This window comes from Pristis pectinata, chromosome 23 (genome assembly GCF_009764475.1).
Source record: "Pristis pectinata isolate sPriPec2 chromosome 23, sPriPec2.1.pri, whole genome shotgun sequence".
NCBI classification, from domain to species: Eukaryota; Metazoa; Chordata; class Chondrichthyes; order Rhinopristiformes; family Pristidae; genus Pristis; species Pristis pectinata.
In genome coordinates this window covers 9,917,241-9,940,053 of record NC_067427.1, presented here as the reverse complement: position 1 = coordinate 9,940,053, position 22,813 = coordinate 9,917,241, and the positions used below count along the sequence as shown (strand labels likewise).

Genomic DNA, 22,813 nt, shown 5'->3' with positions numbered 1-22,813 from the left:
TTGAAAGCATAGAATTGAAAAGCAGAGAAGTCTTGTTGAGTTTACATAGAACTTTAGTCAAAACAGAATTATGGATAATTTGGGTCTTCATGTTATAAGAAAGACATAGAAACATTGGATGAGCTGCAAATATGTTTGCAAGTATGGTACCAGAACAGAAAAAAATTAACAGTCAGGGAATATTGAAGAGACTACAAGTAATTCCCCAAGAAAAGACCTTTAAAAAGATGAATGTGATCAAATGGGCAAACGTAATTAAAAATTTTCCACTTCGATAAAAACCTAAGAAAATAAGAGCTGGAGCAGGCCAGTTAGCCCCTTAAGCCTGCTTTACCATTCAATACGTTCATGGCTGATCTGCCCAGACCTGCGCCAAATCCCCATAGCCCTCAATTCCCTGATCTTTCAAAAAAATATCTACTTCCTCTTTAAATACCCTTAATGGTCTTAATGGTCTAGCCTCCACAACCCTCTGGGGTAGAGAACTTCAGAGATTCACCACTCTCTGGGAGAAGTTCCTATGCACCTTGGTCTTAAATGACTACCCCCTTGGTAACTATGTTGCCTTCTTTGAGATTCTCCTACAAATGGAAGCACCTTGATATGCCCCCTGAGCATGTGATATGTTTCAATAAGATCACCTCTCATTCTTCTCAACTCTAAAGAATATAGATCTGATGTTTTTAGTCGCTTGCAATAGGAGTACCTCTCATTCCAGGAATTAGCCTGATGAATCTCTTCTGGACCTCCTCCAATGCGAGTATATCCTTTCATAAATAAGGGGACCAAACTGTGCAAAAAATTCCAGGTGTGGCCTCACCTGTATCCCATTCAATTGTAACAATACTTCCCTATTTCTGAACTCCACCCCTTACAACTTGTAGGAGATTTCAAAACAATTGGCAATAAATATGAGAATTACTAATAAATTCCATTAGAAATTAATGGGAGACATGTTTAGTTCAAGATTAAAGGAATGTGAAACTCATTACTACGAGTACTTGAAATAAATATCCACATCTGGATAAGCACTTGAGAGAAAGAAGAATTGAATCGTATGCTGATAGTTTTGATGATGGTAGTAGGATGAGGGTTGTATGAAAGTGGGATGGGCAGTGTGAATAGAAATGCTGTATTGTAGAGGTATGAGTGAAGATAATTTTATGTTAGTAAAGGGATAGGGTGTACCATCTCTGTGAGGATGGACAGCTATTATTGAAATAGTGCTTGAGTCTTGAAATAGTGTTGAAATAGTACTTCAATATTTTAGAGATTAGAGCTGTGAAAAAAATGTTCTCTCCTTTTTGTGAGTCACAGATTGGTTTTAAATGGCCCAGGCTACTTTTGAGTGCTGCTGGTGACCCAAGTTTTTGCTGTTTGCTGTTTGTGTGTTGTATGTCATAGAGACATACAACACAGAAACAAGCCCTTCAATTCACCGAGTCCGTGCCAACAATCAACCACCCATTTACACCAATGCTACATAAATTCCATGTTTTATTCTCTCCACATTCCCATCAACTCCTCCCGATTCTACCATTGACCTACACATTTGGGGCAATATACTAACCTGCAAGTCTTTGGGATGTGGGAGGAAATGGGAGCACCTGGAGGAAACCCAGGTGGTTTCAAAGAGAACTTGCTAATTCTATGCAAAGAGCACCAGTGGTCAGGCTGTGAGGCAATGATATATTAGCTGTGCCATTGTGATAATTTGCTGATTTTTCAGAATTTCTATATTCATATCTCATGCTTCAGTCCCAGCTGACATTTAAATAGAACCTATCTGGCGATGCATTTTTGCCATTTCAAGCATTTTTTGTACTCCTTTTTAAATAGCATGGAAGAGGAACTGCATATATTGCATAAAAGCACTGCATAAAACTTGATTTAGAGTATAATAATTCACATCTGTGCTTCAAGAATTCATTTTGTGATTGCTATACCTAGCTTCATATTACTGGGAGTTAGTGGTGCTGATGCTGGACTCTAGTCACATTTCTTGAAGAGTACAAAACAAATCCTCTGTACTCTTATATGAATGATAATTCTAAATACAAAGATGTGAAATATAATTAAATTAAAGATGCCCAAAAAATCCTTAATGCATTGCGAAGTGTGAAAAGTCCATTAGCTTTTAAGAGGTGCAAATGCAAAGCTGAATAATTCCAAGTGTGAAGGAGCAGTTTTCTTAAAGAGGTGTGCAACTTATGCTTCATATTTGCAATTCAACAGGAAATCCCCCTACACGTTATTGGAAAGACAATCCCAGCAGAGGGTCTTCTTCAAACGAAGTAACTGCACAAACAGTACAAACAACATCATATGTCCTTCTGGCTGTGTTGCTCTCCACTGATAAAAATTATGGAAACCCTATTGTTAAATGGCTTACTGAACAACAGCGCTATGGTGGAGGATTCCTTTCAACACAAGTAAATACAACTGTCACTATAAACTCATTAGCAGCCTAACCAGTAACAACTATGTATAACATTTAAGTAGTATCACTATTAGCACCTATCAGAAAATACAACAGTTACAACTAAGAGGGATAGAAATTTGTGCATGTTCCTGTAACCTAAACATACAATACAGTAGTGATTAATAGTTGTACTTCACTTCTGAAATTCAGTTCCACTAAAGTCAATGAAAAACAAAATTTTGGAACTGGAGTCCAACATGAAACCACCATTATCTTGCATTTAGCAGATGTGATTGATGACAAGTGTCTTCCCTTGCTTTATGTTTAAATAATCAGTCTATTGATTCAGTTAATTACATTTGTTGAATTTTAAATTGATCACCTATGGCATTGTTCACAGGTCAGGGTGTGCTAAAAGTTTATGTATGGTATGTTGAGAGATGATGAAATACATAACTCAAATTTTCCAGAAATCAATCAGAAGCAGTATATTTTGTGCTTTAGACATACTTAAAATATAATCAACAAATAACATATTGCTATTTATTTTTTCTTTAGCCTAGAAATTCCTTATCTACTTTTTATTAATATTTTAAATAATGAAAAAAAAGACAATTACTTTCTATTGCAGTGTTCACAAAACTTTTTGTTAGGTTCCCTCGTGTAATAGTGTGCTGTTTCAGTGCAGACACTGTTGGCTTGATCTTTTGCAATGTAGCATAGCTACCAGCTCTTAGAGTTATAGTTTCAACTTCAAGAGCCAAATCTTTAAAGAGGCACACCTGCACTATAAGCAACATTTTATTTTCAACTGGTAGGGAGTGCAACCTCAAGAATGATTGCTGCAATGCTGACAGAGGAAAGGGAATCTCAAAAAGGGGCCCTACGCAGACTGCTGGAGAACATTCCCTGCAGAAGGAATTTTCCACACGGACTCTCTAGGGTTTCAGCTGGGTGCTCCTGGCAGGCGGTTGCTTGGAAGGTCTCTATAAGGAGTAACATCACAGTCTATAAAAAGCCTAATTTTTGCAGAAAGAATGACGTTTATGTCCTGTGTTTGCCCATTCCTATGAGCTGTAAGAAAAGTAAATGAAATCTTCTCTCCTTCAGTATGAGGCTCAGGTGACTCTCAAAAAGCAGCCATCAAGATCGTAAGATATGGGATAGATCAGCAGCAGCAACAGCCTGGAATGATCATGCGGCTAGGAAGCTGAGAATAACAGTGACCTTGACTTTTACTGCAGAGCATTCCAATTGTGAGTGAGCCTGTAGTTAGGTTGCAGGAGGTCACAGATCCCACTGCCTGTTGAGGCATAGCTTGTGTAGACATTACTCCTCAGGGAAGTCCAGCCGTGAGGATGCGACCTTGTAAACTCTGGGTTTGATAGGGCTTTAGATGAGGAGCCTTTCTATGCATGCTCTCAGTGGTCCATGTGACTGCCAGTGATGCCTGCAATGCCTGTGCCATCAAGCAAGAGAAGTACTGGAAGGAGATAAATCCCTATGGGAATAAGATTTTTGCAGAAAAATCATTGAAGGTGCAAACTAGTCTCAATTGTAAGTGTGGACAATGTTTAAAAAAAACAATGAGGCTATGGAGTGGTGTAAAGTAACCTGGTAAAGAATACAGGTTTAGTGATGGTCATTTAATTAAAATGGTTTCAGATGAAACAGCATTATTAAAACTGGTTGTTCTGCGACTAAACAAGGACTATTATTTTTCAGACCAGTGAGGTTGGAAATTGCACTAGAGGTGAAAATTAAGTGATGCACTATTGTTGACATTGTTTGGGGAGTTTTATGGCAAAATCATGTTTCCAGTGTTAATAAAATTGTTTCTGGAAGCTCATGAGTCAAATTTCCTACCAGGGATTAAGGGGCCTTAAAATGGACATAATTTTGTTTGACACCAAACTAAACCTATTCTCAACTGTGTGGCATGGTTTTTAGAGTGCAAATTAATTTCTAGTCCTTCATATATTGCACTCTTTTCTTTCTTGACATCTAGGAGTGAAAGAGTTGTTTGATTTCAGTGTGTATCCATGCACTACATTCTAAAAGCCTAACCTTTTTAATGGCAGGACACTGTAACAGCCCTTGAAGCTCTCACAGAATATGTTATTAATATGAAACGTACTAAGCTTGATATGTCAATAACAGTTAACTACAAAAGGCTTGGCAATATACATCGCTTGGAACTGAATGAACAAAAGGCATTTTCAAGACCAATAGAGGCAAGTACATTTGTGGTTTGGTTTGCATTGAAGTTTGGAAACTGTAAAACCAAGGATACAAGATGCTTCATTATACCACTGCTTTTCATTTGTAATAATATTGTTAGGATTATGTAACATTTTGTATGATATTTTGCAGATTGAAAAAAATGACGATGTAGTTGTTATAACCCCGGGCAGGACTGGTACAGCTCTTGTTAATGTAAGTAACAAATTGTTGTTATTACCTTATTTCTGTGAACAAAAAGTGAACTCAAATTTTAATTTATAGGAATGAAAATGGTTAAAAGTATCCTGATTAGAAATCATTTGCTTTACTCACACAGTGTTCAGGAATCAATTACACAAGGAACAATTAAAATTCTTCATTGTATCCTTCATGCAATGATGGGCTTCCATTTTTGAAATTCTAACATGCTGTCATATAAACTTGAGGAAGATTGATGATCACTAGACATGGCTGATCATCCCATCCAAATAAACTTCTATCATTAGAGGATTAAATATCTTAACCTTGCACATGGTTGGTCTATGACAAATCTACTTTTAAACCAAAATTCCAAATCAGAATTCTTCTGGATATTCCATAAGTTAGTTAATTACTTTCTTCACATCACTGCCTGTCACTGTATTACAGTCACCTGTACCCATGGATGTGTAGCCTCAGTCACAGTGACTGACTCAGTGATACCTGTTCAATCCCCCATATAAAAAACTGCAAATTATAGAGTTATGGTTAATGATGGATAAAAAATTGACACAATCAACATGAATTGCTGTACAGCAAACCTTCTGAATAGTTTCATGAGGTCCACTTACCAGCAATTTGAGTAAGGTCACTCTGTACTCCACGCTGACCTATTGATCATATTGATAGTGATTTTGGTAATATATATGATTGTTGATAAATTGCCATGTCCAAATTCCAATGCATTTTCTCCCATTTTTTGTTACTTCAAAGGTCCATTGTTATACCCAATGGTTTTCATCATACTTTCATTAAACTTTGTACGTGCTACTTCCTTCGCACCTTTTGTATTAATAACATGTATGCTTCACAATTCCAACATCCATGATGGATCATTGCACACTGAAAGTATTGTGGAAAGCTCATTTGTAGACTTCAAAGCTTCAATTTTAGAAGAATAAGAGATGAAATGAAGATTGAATGCTTTTGCAATGATGTTTGGCATTTTCAGTTTACATTGCTTGTAAATGATCAAGTAATTGGTTTAGTGCATTTTGAATTACAGATCAAGTAAACTTGTATAACTTTTAAGTTTTCCTGTAAGGATAAATGATAATCACATGTCCATTTATATTATAAAACACTAGTTGGGCCCCGGTTGGGATATTGCATATCTTGTCATCATACTTTAGGAAAAATATTAAGGTCTTGGAAAGGATGCATGTGAGATTTACTTGAATGGTACCAGAGATTGTGTAAAGGTTTGTGAACAGACTGGAAAGATAAGTAAAAATCAAAAGAAAATTGCAGATGCAGGAAGTCTGAAATGAAAAAGAAAATGCCGCAAATACTCAGCAAGTCAGGCAGCATCTGTGCAAAGAGGAACAGAGTTTTGGGTCAAAGATTCTTTATCAGAACTGGGAAAGAGAAAACGAGTTAGTTTTAATTTGTGCAGAGGTTGGGGTTGCATTGGGGATAAAGTGTTGATGAAGCAAACTATTTCCCTGCCTCTCCTAAAGGTAGGGACTGAGCCAAGGTTACAATCAACCAGATACTTGCAGCTATTGCAGTTACATTCTTGTCATTTTTTTTAGATCAATGGACAATGAGCAGTGATTTAACTTTGAGGCTAAACTAGCACTAGCATTAGAATTCAGGCCAATTTTGTCCTCAACCAACATTATAATATCTAAATTGTATGGGTTTCTAGTTATTTTTGATCTGACCAATTTTTGTTTGTCATGACTGAGAACAGAAGGTAAACTGCAGTATTTGCAGCATTATTCTAAGAATGACTAATTGTGTGCAAACCAAAAACTAGAACAGCATTTTTGTTTAATATCTAATAGATTGTTGTAAAGTATGGCTCACTTAAAAAAACAATATCTATCATCTGATTAGTTTTATTCCCATGCAGTGGCAGAATAGCCCAAAGGAATTGGTTTATAACTTGTAGGGATAAACCCCTTCAATCTACATATAATATTCAGCCAGAACTGTAATTAGAAGATGACATGTTTAGGTTTTGTTTTAATAAAACTATTTGATTGAGTCTTGTTTCTTGCATAGATGAGGAGGGTGTATTATGTCATCGGCTCATCCAGTGAAACTTGTCACTTCTTTCTAAAAATAGAAGCCACAAGAACTACTTCAAGTGAGTCTATTCATATGGCTTAGTGGACGCAAATAATTTTCAGAAATGTTAATATATTTAAGGTTTACCTGATACTGGCCTTGAGCCCTGTTTTTATTAAACTGGCCAACAGCTTGCTGGTGAAGATCATCGGAATCATGGCAGTGCCTTCCTTGTGGGTCTGGGAAGGAAGCAGGCTGTAATTGGAGTGTGTGTTCAAGCGAATTACCATCGATTGAGAGATCAGGGAAGCAGGGGCAACGTGTAAAAACTAGCGTTTTTTTTATTGCTTGCATGTATTTTCTTTTCTGCTGTGTCATTTCCACTGGAACTACAGTTTCATTGTCTTCCAAAATGTGCCTTGTGCTGCTACTTTTTGCAAAAAATATATATTGTTTATGTAGGGTTTATTTTGATTCAGTTTACTCAGGTTCAATAATGATAATGATAATCTTTATTTTCAGTTAGAAAACCTGCAGGAATTGAGAAAGTTTATCGCCTGGAAGCTTGTGCAAAGTAAGTGTTGGGTGAGTGGAGTGGTGAGGGAGGTGGTGTGGTGGAAGGCAGAGGTCTAAGTAAAATGGACTAGTTACTGAGCAATTGTAGAATTGCAACATAAACTGAAAATGCTGGAAAGATGCAGTGTTTATGGCAAGAAAAAAACAATATTCTGGTGAAGGGTGAACCTAAAATGTCAACTTATCTGTTGTTTCCACAGAAGCTGCTGACTGCTGTTTGGAGCATGCCATTTTCTTTCAGCTTTCCAGCATTTGTCACTTCTAGCTTTTTATTTGCAGTCTTGGAGTATATTTTAAAACTAACTTTGAATAGCCCATTCTGTATGAATTATTACAATGACTTTAGCCATCAGCAGCAATCTCCTTAAATGCACCCTTAAAAGCTAAAATGAGCATCACTGTAAGGATGCGACAAGGTGAGCCTAAGTACTCAGGCCTCCTTCGTGAAGCACAATAGAGAAAAATGTAAAGGGTGGAAACTGGCAAGTGCTGATTCCAGGTATTGTGATACCCATCAGCATTAGGCCACTGTATTAACTAACCCTCAACATCCCAATCCATCAGAATTATTGTACTTACTTATACTACTTAACATGAAAAATATCTTCACAGTCATAGCAATAATAGTGATGTGCAGTATTTTTGTACACACAAGTAGAACATTTCCTAATATTTTATGTATTTCTGACAAAAATACTTAGAAGTGGAAATGGCTCAATTATCAGAACAAGTTCACATATTTCTATTGCTGATATACACTAGCAGCTGTTGATCTGTTAGATAGTTCCATAATAACATAGCCCAGTGCTTACATAAAACTTGTGTGATAGAAATCAGGTTAATATTTATATTAGGGAAATCCTTTCTATTAGCCTTGATAGAGTATAAGTTGCCTCTATGGCTGAAGAATACATTTGCTTTCCTATTATCAACATATAATGGTGAGGAATTGCTATACTATAACTATTTTGTTCTTTGGAGTCTGGGAACTAAGTAAGATATTGAAATCACTTCATAAAACAGATTTCAGTATAAGTTGACTGTTAAAACCCATTCCTCAGGTACATTCAAGCCCAAATATTTTGGGGTAAACAACTGGTGGCTTTGATGGATTTCACCATTAAGCCAAAAAGCAAGTATTTTGAACCAACATAAGCAAATAGCTCAGGATTGATATTCTCACTCCTTTAGATTTCTCTCCAAATAGTTTGAAGGAATTCTTTATTTCATGAATCACTTTTTGATGAATGAAGTTAAGTTTAGATATGATAACTAATGAGGAAAAGATTAATGTGCAGCATAATAAAAATTAAAATACTCCCCTTATAGCAGTTTTTTTTCGTGAATAATGTTTTATTTCTGGTCTTCCAAAGTACACAATTAGTTGTTTTGGTGCATCAGACCTGAATCACTGACTGTTGTAAAGAAAATACCAAAGTAGCTTTAGCTGTTTAATGCTTGAAACGTTGATTTTCCATCTTCCCTCATACAACTACCAGCCATCCACTGCAGAAGGCATATGTGATATGTTTGTTCCAACAGCTTTTGGGGTGTAAAATTCGCTAATAATGATCAGAACAGAGTTCAGAATCATGTTTGACAAATTTGCATGAATACTTTGAAGATGTGATAGGGAGAGTAGATAGAAAGGAACCTATAAATGTAATGTATTTAAATTTCCAAAAGGCATTTGACTAGATGCCACATAAGAAAGTGGTGCATAATTTAAGAGCCCAAGGTTTTGGTGGAAATGTGTTAGCATGGATTGAAAACTGGCTGTCATTATAGAAAACAAAGAGTTGGAATATATGTCTCCTTTGCAAGCTGGAGGGATGTAACTAGTGGAGTACTCCAGGGATCAGTTCTTGGCACTCAATCATTTACTATTTACATTAATGACATGGAGGAGGGAACAAAATGTACAGTTTCCAAGTTTGCTGATTAACCAAAATAGGTGGAAGGTCATGTTTTGATGAGAACATTGTGGTTCTGCAATGGATATAGATTGATTGAGTGATTGGGTGAAAACCTGGCAAATGGAGTGTATTGTGGGGAATTTTGAGGTCATGCAGTTCGGTAAGAGGAATCAAAAGGTGGATTATTATCTAAATGGAGAGACAGCAAATGAGTGAAGTTCAGAGAGATCTGGGTATTCTAGTGCATGAATCACAAAAGTTAGCAGACAGGTACAACAAGTAATATACAAAAAGTGCTGAAGGAACTCAGCAGGTCAGGCAGCATCCATGGAGGGAAATAAACAGTTGATGTTTCGGACCAAGGCCCTTCATCAGGACTGGAAAGGAAGAGGGCAGAAGCCAGAATAAGAAGGTGGAGGGAGGGGGAGGAGCACACGCAGGCAGGTGATAGGCGAGTCCAGGTGAGAGGGGGAAGGGAGGTTGGTGGGGGAGGTGGGAAAGGTGTAATAAGCTGCGAGGTGATAGATAGAAGAGGCAAAAGGCTGAAGAAGAAGGAATCCAGTAGGAGAGGGCAGTGGACCATGGAATAAAGGATGGAGGAGGGGAGTAGAGGAGATGGGCAGGTCATCAAGTCAGGGGAAGAGAGCCACAGGAATAAGGGAAGACAAAGGAGTGGGGTGGGAAGAAAAAGAAGGGGCGGGTTTACTGGAAGTTAGAGAAATTGATGTTGAGACCATCAGTTTGGAGACTCCCAAGGCAGAATATGAGGTGTTGTTCCTTCAACCTGTGTCGGGCCTCAACGTGGCAGTAGAGGAGGCCATGGATAGACATGTCAGCATGGGAGTGGGTACAACAAGTAGTTAAGAAGGCAAATGGCATGTTGGGGTTTAAATATAGGAAGGTTTTGTTGCAATAGTACGGTGTGTTGGTGAGGCTACATCTGGAATATTGTGCAGAGATTTGGTCCCCTTACTTAAAAAAGGCATTGGAGGCAGTCCAAAGGAGGTTGACCAGGCTAATTCCTGTAGTGAGAGGCTTGTCCGATCAAGAGAGGCTAGATAGTTTGGGTCTTTGTTCCTTGGAGTTGGAGAGGAATGAGGGGTGATCTTATTCAAACATAAACGATCCAAAGAGGATCAGAGTAGATGTTGAGATGTTTTCATTGGTAGGAGAGCGAACGTGGGGACATAACTATAAAATAAAGGGCCTGTCATTTAAAACTGAGGTGCGTAGAATGCTGGAATTCTCTGCCCCGTGGGTGGTGGAGGCCAGATCACTAGATATATTTAAAGTGGAGATAGATAAATATTTGAAAGCTCAAGGAATTAAGGGTAATAGGCAACTGGCACAAAAGAGGAGTTGAGGTCAGCATAGATCAGCCACATTAAATGGTGGGGCAAGCTTGAGAAGCCTGGTGGCCTACTCCTGCTCCTATTTTCTTGTGTTCTTGTGTGTAACTTTTTATTCAGACTTGGTGCTAATGGGAACAAATGTAACTTGTGCTAATATACAGTCATAATACAGGATAGTTTAGCAAGGATATTGAAGTTTTACAGAAGCCTTTGAAATTAACAGACGGCTGCATGTTTGTTATTGGTTGTACCTTCTTTGTACACCTTATAAAGCACAAAAAATCTAACCCGGTGGCACTAAATATTACAAATACATTTTGCAAGTGGAGAGCAGGAACTGCCCTGTTGACTTACTAAATATTTGTTAACTCTTGTTTTTAGATATAAACCAAGATCTGAAGATGATGTTTTGGTATCAGACCATTCTGTAATGGAGATAACATTGAACACAGGCCTCTCGCCAGATGAAGAAGATTTAAAAACAGTTAAGCACTTATAAATATATAGATTCTTATTTAAAGCTTATTAATGTAATTGTTCAATGATTAAATGTTTTGTTTTGTTTTCATTTTTTTAGCTATTAAATGGAGTTGATAGCCTTATTACGGACTACAGAATATCAGATAGAAGCGTAATTCTTCAAATGGATTCAGTAAGGAATATAAGAATTCATTTATTGTTTTCTTCCTCTATTAGAACATAGAACATAGTACAGCACAGGAACAGACTCAACGATGCTGTGCTGAACTAATTAAACTAATGACACCTAATTAAACTAATCCCTTCTACCTGCACACGGTCCATATGCCAACATTCTCTGCATATTCATGTGCCTTTCTAAGAGCCTCTTAAATGCCTCTATTGTATCTGCCTCCCCCACCTCCCTGGCAGCATATTCCAGGCACCCATTACTCTCTGTGTAAAAAAAACCTTGCCCTACACATCTCTTTTGGACTATCCCCCTCTCACTCTAAGTGTATGACCTCTAGTATTAGATATTTTGACCCTGGGGAAAAGGTACCAGCGGTCTACTCTATCTATACTTCTCATAATTTTATAAGCTTCTATCAGGTCTCATTGTCAGCCTCTAGCGCTCCAGAGAAAACAACCGTAGTTTGTCCAACCTCTCCTTATGGCACATGCTCTCTAATCCAGGCAGCATCCTGGTAAACCTCTTCTGCACCCTCTCCAAAGCCTCCACATCCTTTCTATAATGGGGTGACCAGAAATGAATGCAGTACTCCAGATGCAGCTTAACTAGAATTTTATAAAGCTGCAACGTAACTTACTGACTCTTGAACTCAATTCCTCAACTAATGAAGGCAAGCATGCCATATGCCTTCTTTACCACATGTGCAGCCACTTTCGGGGAGCTATGGACTTGGACCCCGAGATCCCTCTGAACATCAATGCTGTTAACTGTGTACTTTCCCTCTACATTTGACCTCCAATGTATTGTTCGAGCTTTATGCTGATTGAAGTACGTGGTGACAACAGTGAGTAGTGCAATTTTCTCTACGTTCACGTAAAGACTGATAGTAAGGCAAAGAGAATTATGAATGCAGAAGCCTGAAATTGCTGAAAATACATGTCAAATAAGTTACCAACCAAAATAAGAAAGACTTTCATTTCGATTTTACTTTTCAAGACAACAAGATGTCCCAAAGAACTTCCCTCACACTGAGTGCTCAAAATTTTGAAGTCTTAAATTTTCATCTTGTTTTCTTTTTCTTTCAGATTCCATCAGAGCGTTACTTTTGTGTTGCATTCCATGTCTATGAAATTATGGAAGTTGGAATGGTAACCCCATCTACTTTCACAGTTTACAGCTATCATTCACCAGGTAACTCATTACTTTCTTTATGCCAAACTCAGTAGAGATCAATTATTTTTAAATCCAATATACCCAATAAATGAATACAAAGTGGACAAAATCTGTCAAAAAAGGTGAAGAGGTCCAAACTCACAGACCTATTTCTTATTTTGCATTATGCTTATGTTTTCCATACAGATTTTCGGGCGTGCCAAAATACTTGCTTATTCACACTGGCTTTACAGGTTTCATATGTCTATCCAAACAAAATACTGCAGCTCTGCTGTTAAAGTAGTTTTCAACAAGCTGTTATTGTTTCTTTTTCTTTTTATTTTTCTGCTCCTACTCAGATGACAATCAAACTTTGAGGCAATTGTGCAACCACAGCTATTTTTTCATCACTGTGCAGAATATAGTGGGTATTTTAATGTGAATCTCTCATACCTTTTTGGGGAAAGATGAATCCAAATGAGAAATGCTGGGCAAATCAGGGTGTACTTGGGACAGAGACCCATTTTATTTCTGTAGAAGCTGCAATTTACAAGGAAGTTGTGGAGCATGCTCCAAAGTGACTACAGACACACTCTTTCACCAATGAGGCACCACCAGTAAGTACCAAGATGACAATTTCCATTAACTTCAGTACCTTAGGATCATCTCGAACTGCAAGTGGTGACAGCATAGTTTTTCACCCTAATTTCTCTGGAAACATGGGGGAAATTGTTAATATCTTATCTGCTTAATCAAACAATTTAATTCCAATTATCAACTTTCAGTAGCATTGTAAATAACTGCTGTTTTTTTGGATTTTAATATGTGGAAAGAGTAGTGCATGTCTGGGAGATTAAAGACTGCAGCTATTTAGCTCTACATGTCTCTTCATGTTGAATTAGTAATAAGACCCGATTAGGATCCACACGAATTACTAGAAGAGGAAGTCACACAGTTGATTCACAGGAATCAGCAAGGACAATGTCAGAGACCTGGAAAGGCATGATTTGGTATCTGCTGTGACATGAACCATTTTCCAAAAGAGCATTCACCATAGAAGAATTTATCTGCTGCATCTTCTTTCATGTTCTCTACTAATGCAATTTCATCTACAGTGGCTGAAGATTAGCTGACATTTTTTAAAAGTCACAGTAAAATGGAAGTTTCAGACAAATGGTACATGGACAACTTTGGCACCAGCATTTCTGAGGATTCCCCTGGTTTTAACAAATGACAGAGAGAAGTGTGATTAACTTGTATAATTCAATTTTCAGACAGTCAGAGCAAGCTTCAGGTTTTTGATGACTTTCTGGAAAATTAGCAGCCCAGAATGTTGTCATAATATGGTGTTGTTTCCGTGATCCAAATCCAGCCTGTGGAAATAACTTAGAAATTAATCTCATAGTTCCATACTTCACTTATCCTTAACTTTTTTTAACTCTATTTTTGGTGACCAAGTGGCTTGAAAGAGAACGGTACATATTTAGTGACCTATCGATCTGAAATTAAATCATTAATGCACTATCTCATTTTAGTCAAGCCTGGATTAGTTGGAATTGCTGCGATATATTATGTGAAATCCCATTTTATTTCTGTAGACAGAAGGTGCACTATCTTTTACAATGCAGTCGCAGACAATAAGCTTTTAAAGCTATGCAATGGAGAAGAGTGCAAATGTATGAAAGGTAAAACAATAAATCTTTTTTTGTTGAATTTCTATGTTTATGAGTATTATGTAGGAAATAATGTGAACTAATAACACGTAGTGATATTGCTATGACACATAAATACAAATAAAATAAAATTTATATACCTTTTTATGAATACAATTTGAATAACTTTAATGTTACAACCAACCACAATCCTTGACATAATTTAGAAACATGATTTTTATCTAATATGGATAGCTATACACATTTAGATGGGTTTTTGGAGTTAATTCTCAACAGTTTTTTTAAATCTTTCTTCTGTGGTTTAGCGGAGTGCAGTGAAATGCAGCCTCCAATAGATATAACCCTCAACGTACATGAAAAATATGAAGCTGCATGCAGTAAAAAGCCAGTTTATGGTGAGTATTTTATGATTTTGGAGCTTGCTATTTAAGATAAGATTTCTTTATTAGTCACATGTACATTGAAACACACAGTGAAATGCATCTTTTTTGCGTGGAATATTCTGGGGGCAGCCCGCAAGTGTCGCCACGCTTCCTGCGCCAATATAGCATGCCCACAACTTCGTAACACATACGTCTTTGGAATGTGGGAGGAAACCAGAGCACCCGGAGGAAACCCACACAGAAACAAATCCACTACTTAGTGCCATTAACATGTTACAAAACTACATTACAACTTACCCCAAAGCCGTCCTATTCAACAGATCCACCTTCTTCTTTGCCACTTAAACAAAAAATGTTTTTCCTTTCCTTCAGACACCAGAGATCACAAACTTTGACAACTCTTTAATTCTAGTACCCCTTCACTTTCCTCAAGTCCTGGTGAGGTGGCACAGCATTTAATGCTACTACCTTACAGCTCTAATGATCCTACCTGTATGGAGTTTGCATGTTCTCCTGGTGACTGCATAGGCTTCCCCTACATGCTCCGGTTTCCTCCCACATCACAAAGACATACTGACAACTATAAATTATCCCTAGCAGAGAGAAGTAGCAAAAACATTGAAAAGGGGAGTTGGTGGATCTACAGGAAAATAAGAAGGGAAACGGTACTGAAGAGATTGTTCTGCAGGGAGCTAGCATGGACTTTTCCATCAGCACTCTCCTTCAATTGACTGAACTCGTTCTTACACCGAACAGCTTCTCCTTCAACACCACTAATTTTCTCCAATTCAGACTTTTAGCTATAGAGCTCACAATGGCCCAGCTATGCCTGTTCCTTCATTGGCTATGCAGAACAGTCCCTGTTTCAGTCCACTCAGGCCCCTCCCGCAAATCTATTGCAAAAACGACTAAATTGATGCTGATTCCTGCACTTGTACAAAACTCAAAAATTTCATGAAAATCAAAAACAACTACAGATGCTGGAAATCTGAAACAAGACAGAAAATGCTAGAAAAAAAGACTCAGCAAATCAAGTAGCATCTGTGGAAAGAGAATCAGTCAACATATCTGGTCTGCGGCCCTTCGTCAGAACTGAGAAAGAAAGAGACGCAAGTAGGTTCTCAGTAGAAGAGAAAGTGGGGAGGGATGTGTAGAACAAAGGTGGTTTCTGTGATAGGATGAGTTGAAATAGCAGTTATCAGCACATCAAGTTACTAAGCAAGAGAGGCGATGACTTTGCTGGGATTATACTATAAGTCTCCCAATAGTCAGTGGAAATGAGCAGATAAGATATCTTTATTAGTCACATATGCATCAAAGCACACAGCGAGATGCATCTTTTGCGTGGAATGTTCTGTGGGCAGCCTGCAAGTGTCGCCACGTCTCCGACACCAACGTAGCACGCCCACAACTTCCTCACCCGTACGTCTTTGGAATGTGGGAGGAAACCAGAGCACCCGGAGGAAACCCACACAGACACAGGGAGAACGTACAAACTCCTTACAGACAGTGGCCAGAATTGAACCTGGGTCGCTGGCACTGTAATAGCATTACGTTAACCGCTACACTATCGTGCCAACAAATCACAGGAAGTGTAAAAGCAGTAGAGTTATGGTAGTGGGGGATTTTAACTGTCCCAGCATTTACTGGGATTGCCTTAGTGCAAAGGACTTAGATGGGGTGGAATTTGTTAAATGCATCCAAAATAGTGTTTTGAGACAAGATGTAGATGGTCCTACCAGCGAAGGAGCTGCACTTGACCTTATCTTAGGATGTGAAACCAGGCAATTGTCGGTTGGGGAACACTCTGGGAACAGTGACATAATCCTGTAAGTTTCAAGATAGTTATGGAAAGGGATAAGGTTTGTCCTCAAGTTAAGGCCCTAAATTGGGGGGAGCCTGATTTCACTGGCATAAAAGAAGATCTGGCATAAGTAGATTGGGAGCAGATGCTGCAGGTAAAACAACATCTGATAACTGGGACTCTTTAGAGAGTTAAGAATTCAGGGCGAGCATGTTCCTGTAATGATGAAAGGCAAAGATGGCAAGATTAGAGAACTTCAGATGACAAAGGTTATTGAAGGTGTGATCAGGAAAAAAAGGGAAGCATATGACAGATATAGGCAACTACAATCAAGCGAATCCCTTGAGGAAGACAGAGGGTGTAGGAGGGTTTTTAATAAAGGAATTAGAGGGCAAAAGGAGACCAGGAAATGTCCTTGACAGGTAAGATTAGGAGAAACCTAAATCATTCTACAAGTATATTAAGAGGGTAGCTATGGAAAGAGTAGGTCCCCTTGTGGACCAAAGGGGTAATCTATGTTTGGAGGCAGGGGATACGGGTGAGCTCCTGAATGAATACTTCTCATCTGTATTCACCAAGGAGAAGGATGTGGTGGATGGTGAGTTCAGGGAGGGATATGTTGATATTGTGGAGAATGTCAGTATTAAGAAGGTGGAGATGTTGGATGTCTTGGAATGCATAAGGGTGGATAAATCCCCAGAGCCAAATGAAATCTATCCCAGAATACTATGGGAAGTGAGGGAGGAGATGCCTAGGGCCCTGACGGAGAGTTTTTTTATCTTCATTAGCCACAGTGAAGTACCAGAAGACTGGACAATAGCTAATGTTGATCCTTTGTTTAAGAAGGGGTTGTAGGAATAAGCCAAGTGAGCCTCAGGTCAATGGTAGAGAAATTATTGGAGAAAATTCTAGAGGACAGGATTTATGTACATTTGGAAAAGCAGGGGTTAATCAATGATAATAAACATCCTGTCTCATAATTTGAAGTTCTTTGAAGAGGTAGGAGAGGAGATTGATGAAGGCAGGTCAGTAGATGTTGTCTATATGGACTTTATTAAGGCCTTTGAAAAGGTACCACATGGTAGGCTGGTCCAGAAGGTTAAGGCACATCAGATCCAAGGCTACCTGGCTAATTGGATACAAAATTGGCTTGGTGATAGGAGGCAGAGTGTGGTGGTGACTGGATGCTTTTCTGATTGGAAATCTGTAGCCAGTCATGTGCCACCAGGATCGGTGCTGGGACCTTTGCTGTTGGTGATATATATTAACAACTTGGATATGAATGCAGGAGGTTTATTAGTAAGTTTGCAGATGCCATGAAAATTGGTGGTGTTGTAGATAGTGAGGAGGGTTGTTTAAGGCTACAGCAGGATATGGATCAGATGGAAAGTTGGGCAGAGAATTAACAGATGGAATTTAATCCTGACAAATGTGAGGTGATGCATTTTGGGAAGTCAAATAGGGGTAGGACATATACACTAAATAATAGGGCATGAAGGAATGTTGATGAACAAAGAGACCTAGAGATCCCTTAGTTTCCTAAAAGTGGCAAATCAAGACAATAGAGCCGTGAAGAAGGCATATGCCATGTTTGCCTTCATAGGTTGGGGCATAGAATATAAGAGTTGGGACATTATATTGTAACTTTTCAAAACTCTGGTTAGCCCAGACTTGGAGTACTGTGTGCAGTTCTGGTCACCACACTACAGGAAGGATGTGATTTCAGGCTGGAGACAGTGCAGAGCAGATTCTCCAGGGTGTTGCCTGGATTGGAGCACTTTAGTTATGGGGAGAGGTTGGATAGGCTGGGTTTGTTTTGCTCTGCAGCGAAGGAGGCTGAGGGGTGACCCTATAGAAGTGTATAAGGTATGAAAGGCATAGACAGGGTAAATAATCAAAATCTTTTTCCCTCAGTAGAGGTATCGAAAGCAACATGGCATGGGTTAAGGTGAGGGGAAGGATTTTTAGAGGGGATCTGAGAGGTAGCTTTTTTACACAGAGAGTGGTTGATATCTGGAACGTGCTGCTAGAGGAGGTGATGGAATCAGATACAGTCACTATGCTTAAAAGGCACTTAGACAAGACACTTAAACAGGCAAGGCATAGATGGACACAGTCCTAATGTAGACAAATGGGATTAGTGTAGATGAGCAGAAAGGTTGGCATGGACAGGTTAGGCCGAAGGGCCCGTTTTTGAGCTGTATGATTCTATGACACATTTAATATCTTGGCAGTCACAGCTTTAAATACAATCATCAGCACTGAAACTGATCAGATGCAAAGCAGCACTCTTACCATTTTCGTGTTTTCCCATAAGAATACTGTTCCAAGTTCAAGACCATCTTTTTTTCCCCATAGTAACATTGAGCTAATTTGTCCTGGCACTGGCTTCAGTACCACTGGCAGTCAGACATTCCCAGGTAAGCAAGACCCAGACTTAAGCAGACCCTTTAGGTCCAGGACAAACTGAATGACAGGTGCTGATGGATCAGATGTGTCCGTCTAGCACACTCTTATGATACACATGAATTTCTATGCTCCATCTTTTTGCTATCTCTAGAATGTTTAACTATTTTCTTTTTTATATACAGCCTACAGGGTGCAAATTTTGTCTTCTGAGGAACAGATTAACTTCATCAAGTACAACGCCACTATTCAGGAAATATATATGAAAGGTTTGTCCTTAATTTGGATAACTATTGCACTGAATGCTTCGATGGTCTTTACTCCACAACAAGAAATTTTATGGATCAGCTGGCTCAGGCCTTGAAGTTACCTGTTGTACACTGACTTCAGCCAGTCACTGGCAGATACAGTGGATTTGAGATAATGACAAATCTAAAAAGAAATATTAAACATAGCAAAGTAAAAAGGTGCAGATGCTAGAAATCTGAACTAAAAACAGAGAATGCTATAAATACTTAACAGGTTAATCAGCACTGTGGAATGACAAAGAAAGTCTCAGGTTGTTGAAACTTCTTCAGAGCTGGGAAAGAGAGAAGACAAGTTTGTGGAGACAGAAGAACAGACCAAGGAGTCTCAAAGGAAACAATTCCTTCAGAATGTTGAAAGGGGCAGGGAAGATGTGTCTGGTGTTAGAATCTCATTGAAAGTGGCAGGAATTGCAAATGATAATCTGTTGATTGGGAACTTATTTCTTCTTGACTCCATGCCTTCTCCCTCGTTGAGTCACGTCAATGCTATGATTCTTTTTATTGGATACATGGAAACGTTCATGTTTCAGTCCTACTCAAGTCCCCTCCCTCATTTTTTATTTGGTATACTGGTGACAATATTGTTGCTGTTTCCTCCATTTATAAAGAAATTATAAATTTATTTACTTTTGCTTCCAGTTTCTACCTTGTCCTCACCTTTGTATCGTCCATCTCTGACATTTTCCTCCCCTTTCTGAATCACTCTGCCTCCCTCTTGATGGATAGGTTAGCAACAAACATCCATTACAAGCTGACAGCTAGATCGACCAAAATTCCTCCCACCTGCCTCCTGTAAGAACACCATTCCATTCTCCCAATTGCCCTGCTTCTGTCGTACTCTGTTCCTCGATGAGACTTTCAACAGAGAAGTATCTGAGATTTCTTCCTTCTTAAATCTGACTTTCCCTCTGCAACAGAACCCTTGACCACATCCCATTTATTTCCCATACCTCTTCTTTCCCCTCTCTTAAGCAGAGCAAGGACAGAGTTTGTTCAGAACTGGTCAGTTATATTGTAGAATACACATTAGTAATACTAACTCAGTTTTTCTCTCTCTAATGTCATTGCCTGACCTGTTGAGCATTTCTGACAGCTCTGACCTGCATTTCACGACTTTTACATATCTCCTTGTTTGTTTCATCTCTCTCTATCTTAATTAATCTATGAACTAAATAGCTCATTAATAGCTTTTCACCACATAACTCTAGCATTACCCTATCCTTCCCTGCAATTTAAAATGTTATCTCTTTCTTAGTCTTCAATCTAAAACATTAACTTTTTCATTATCCACAGATGGTCCCTGATCTGCGAGTGTTTCCAGTATTTTCTGTTTTTATTTCAAATTTTCAGTATTTACTGTTTTTGATTTTCATTATCCATCTCAATCTCTACAGATGCTGTCCAACTTGCTGAGTATTTACAGCATTATGTCTTTAAGTTACATAAACATTTAAACATGTGCATTTTGTAATCATTGTGGCAGTGTTAGTTCGTACTAAATGAAGCTTATTTAAACTTTCTTAACTTTTTCTAAATAATAAAGTTTCTTTTCCAGGTGTTGAAATGCCTGACTAAATTGATCTGTATTTTTGTTGTAGTTGATGCAGTTGAAGAAAACTCAGTTATAACTCTGATTAAAAAAGACACTTGTTTTGATGTTACCTTGACCCAAAGACAAACATACTTGATTATGGGAAAAAATAGCCTGAAATTTCATTCATCAAGGAGATTTATGTAAGTGTTGATTATCATTTCCTGAGGTGCACAACTTTCTCCTCTCTGATCTTAGTGGGGTTCCCCTAAGTGAGCCATTTTCCCGCTTGTGATGTTATAGCTATGCATTTATCCTTCAGACATCCATTTGAAACAAAAATCCAAAATTATTTATTTTTTCCAAATTATAATTATAATGATTCCATCCAAGATAAATGCAGATATTTTAAATAAATCTGGTAATCTGAGATCATTTCACCAATATTTTGGTCTAAAATTAATGATTTTTTGGTGCAGAAATTGCACTAATACTTTAGTCACAACTGAATAGCTTTATCTTACTTTTGGATTTTATCAGAAGTATCATTGGTGTGAATTAATTAATAGAAAAATACATTTAAATAAATAATGTGGAACAATAAATTGAACTTTGTTGTCCCGCATTTGGCAAACTTCATTATTTCCAATTTATATTCTTATTTTATTCATTCACTGAAGTTGGCATCACAGACAAGGACAGCATTTAATGTCTGTTCCTAACTTGTTTTGAACTAAATCTTTCAAAGGAAATTAGGAATAGTTTTAGGTCATTTCAGGGGGAAGTTATGAGTGAGCCATATTACTGTAAGGACAGCAGATTTCTTTCCCTGATGGATATTAGCAAATCATTTGCATTTTAATGACAGTTTCCTTGTTTTGTAGTTAACCTTAAAAGTATTTTTTTAATATTTCAATGTCTAGCAGCCATAGAAGGAGTTGAACTCAGAATCATTGAATTGTTGGCCCAGTTCATAATAACAATGGTTTCATATTCCACAGCAAAAAAACTATTAATATAATCTCTTTGTAACATTAGCTTATGTGAACATGATTAGATTTATGCTACAGGCTCAAATTATTAACATATGTGTTAGGACCTCATACTTTGTGTAAATGAAAAAAAAACTTCTGCTTTTTACTGGGTTCCTGGAAGTTAACTGGGGCTGGGGGGGGGGAGAACAAAGTGACCAGTGCCAGACGTAAGTTGCATTTGTCTTTTTGATCACCTGCAAAAAGATGTACTAACTTCAAGGTGAGTAGTGCCACAAATGATTTTTTCCATTGGAGTGCATTATAGCATTTTTTTATTATTTATATTAGATATGAATATCCCTTGGACTCATCCAGCTGGATTGAAATGTGGCCTTCTGTGAACGAATGTTCTGAGAATGCATGTGAAGATTTCCTCCAGCAAATGAATGAATTTTCAATGGAACTCTTAATTAATGGATGTTAACAGAAGATGAGCTGGAGGCACATTTGAATCTAAATTCCTTTTTCTGTTCCTTCAGTTATCATACTTTACTGATTTTCTACTGAACAAGGTAGAAGTTTTTAATAATAATGTTTCACGTTGTTTGGTTACAGTAAAATAAAATCTCCTTTAGTGAACTTTACTGGCGGATTGTGCCATCTTTCAAGCCACAATTTGATCAAAATAGATTTTTCAAAGATTAAAATCTTTATTCATGTTCATAATGTAAGCATGAATATCTTTGTCAGGCACTTCTTATGATTGGCCTTGAAAATTATCTTAATGTGTTTTCCAGAAAAGCTGTTCTGAGAAGTTAAAATGTGAAAATTTGTGTTGTCTATTTGAGTGTTAAATGACTAAAATTGGGATGTTTATTACATTGAAAGGTCTATAATGCCTCATTCACTATTATTTCCCATTAAATATGAATGATCAAAATGTGTCTTTAGTATTTTATTCCATGTAAAACAGGTTTTCTTGAGAATGTATTTTTTTACTGTTGGTTTAATTTGTCAGTGTAGAAGATGACAGTGTATTTTTTTTTGTGTTTCAACCCAAGTAATGAATGAGGGAAGCAAATTGCACTGCTTTCCCCAGGTTATTGAGAGAGGCAAGAGATGAGATTGCTGGGGCCTTAACCAATATCTTTGTGTCCTCTCTAGCCA

At 37.9% G+C, this 22,813-nt stretch overlaps 1 protein-coding gene across 1 annotated transcript in view; it reads left to right on the top strand.

The window, feature by feature from the left end:
- c5 (complement component 5) overlaps nt 1-22,596 on the top strand; it is an 83,691-nt gene extending 61,095 nt beyond the window's left edge. The window contains exons 29-41 of the mRNA XM_052037186.1: nt 2,236-2,432; nt 4,504-4,656; nt 4,796-4,858; nt 6,914-6,998; nt 7,442-7,493; nt 11,145-11,247; nt 11,341-11,415; nt 12,501-12,606; nt 14,166-14,252; nt 14,546-14,635; nt 19,019-19,102; nt 20,740-20,875; nt 21,995-22,596. Coding sequence (XP_051893146.1) covers nt 2,236-2,432; nt 4,504-4,656; nt 4,796-4,858; nt 6,914-6,998; nt 7,442-7,493; nt 11,145-11,247; nt 11,341-11,415; nt 12,501-12,606; nt 14,166-14,252; nt 14,546-14,635; nt 19,019-19,102; nt 20,740-20,875; nt 21,995-22,130 — 1,367 coding nt within the window. The 3' untranslated portion in view covers nt 22,131-22,596. The remainder of the gene's footprint in view (nt 1-2,235; nt 2,433-4,503; nt 4,657-4,795; nt 4,859-6,913; nt 6,999-7,441; nt 7,494-11,144; nt 11,248-11,340; nt 11,416-12,500; nt 12,607-14,165; nt 14,253-14,545; nt 14,636-19,018; nt 19,103-20,739; nt 20,876-21,994) is intronic.
- Nucleotides 22,597-22,813: the final 217 nt, after the last annotated feature.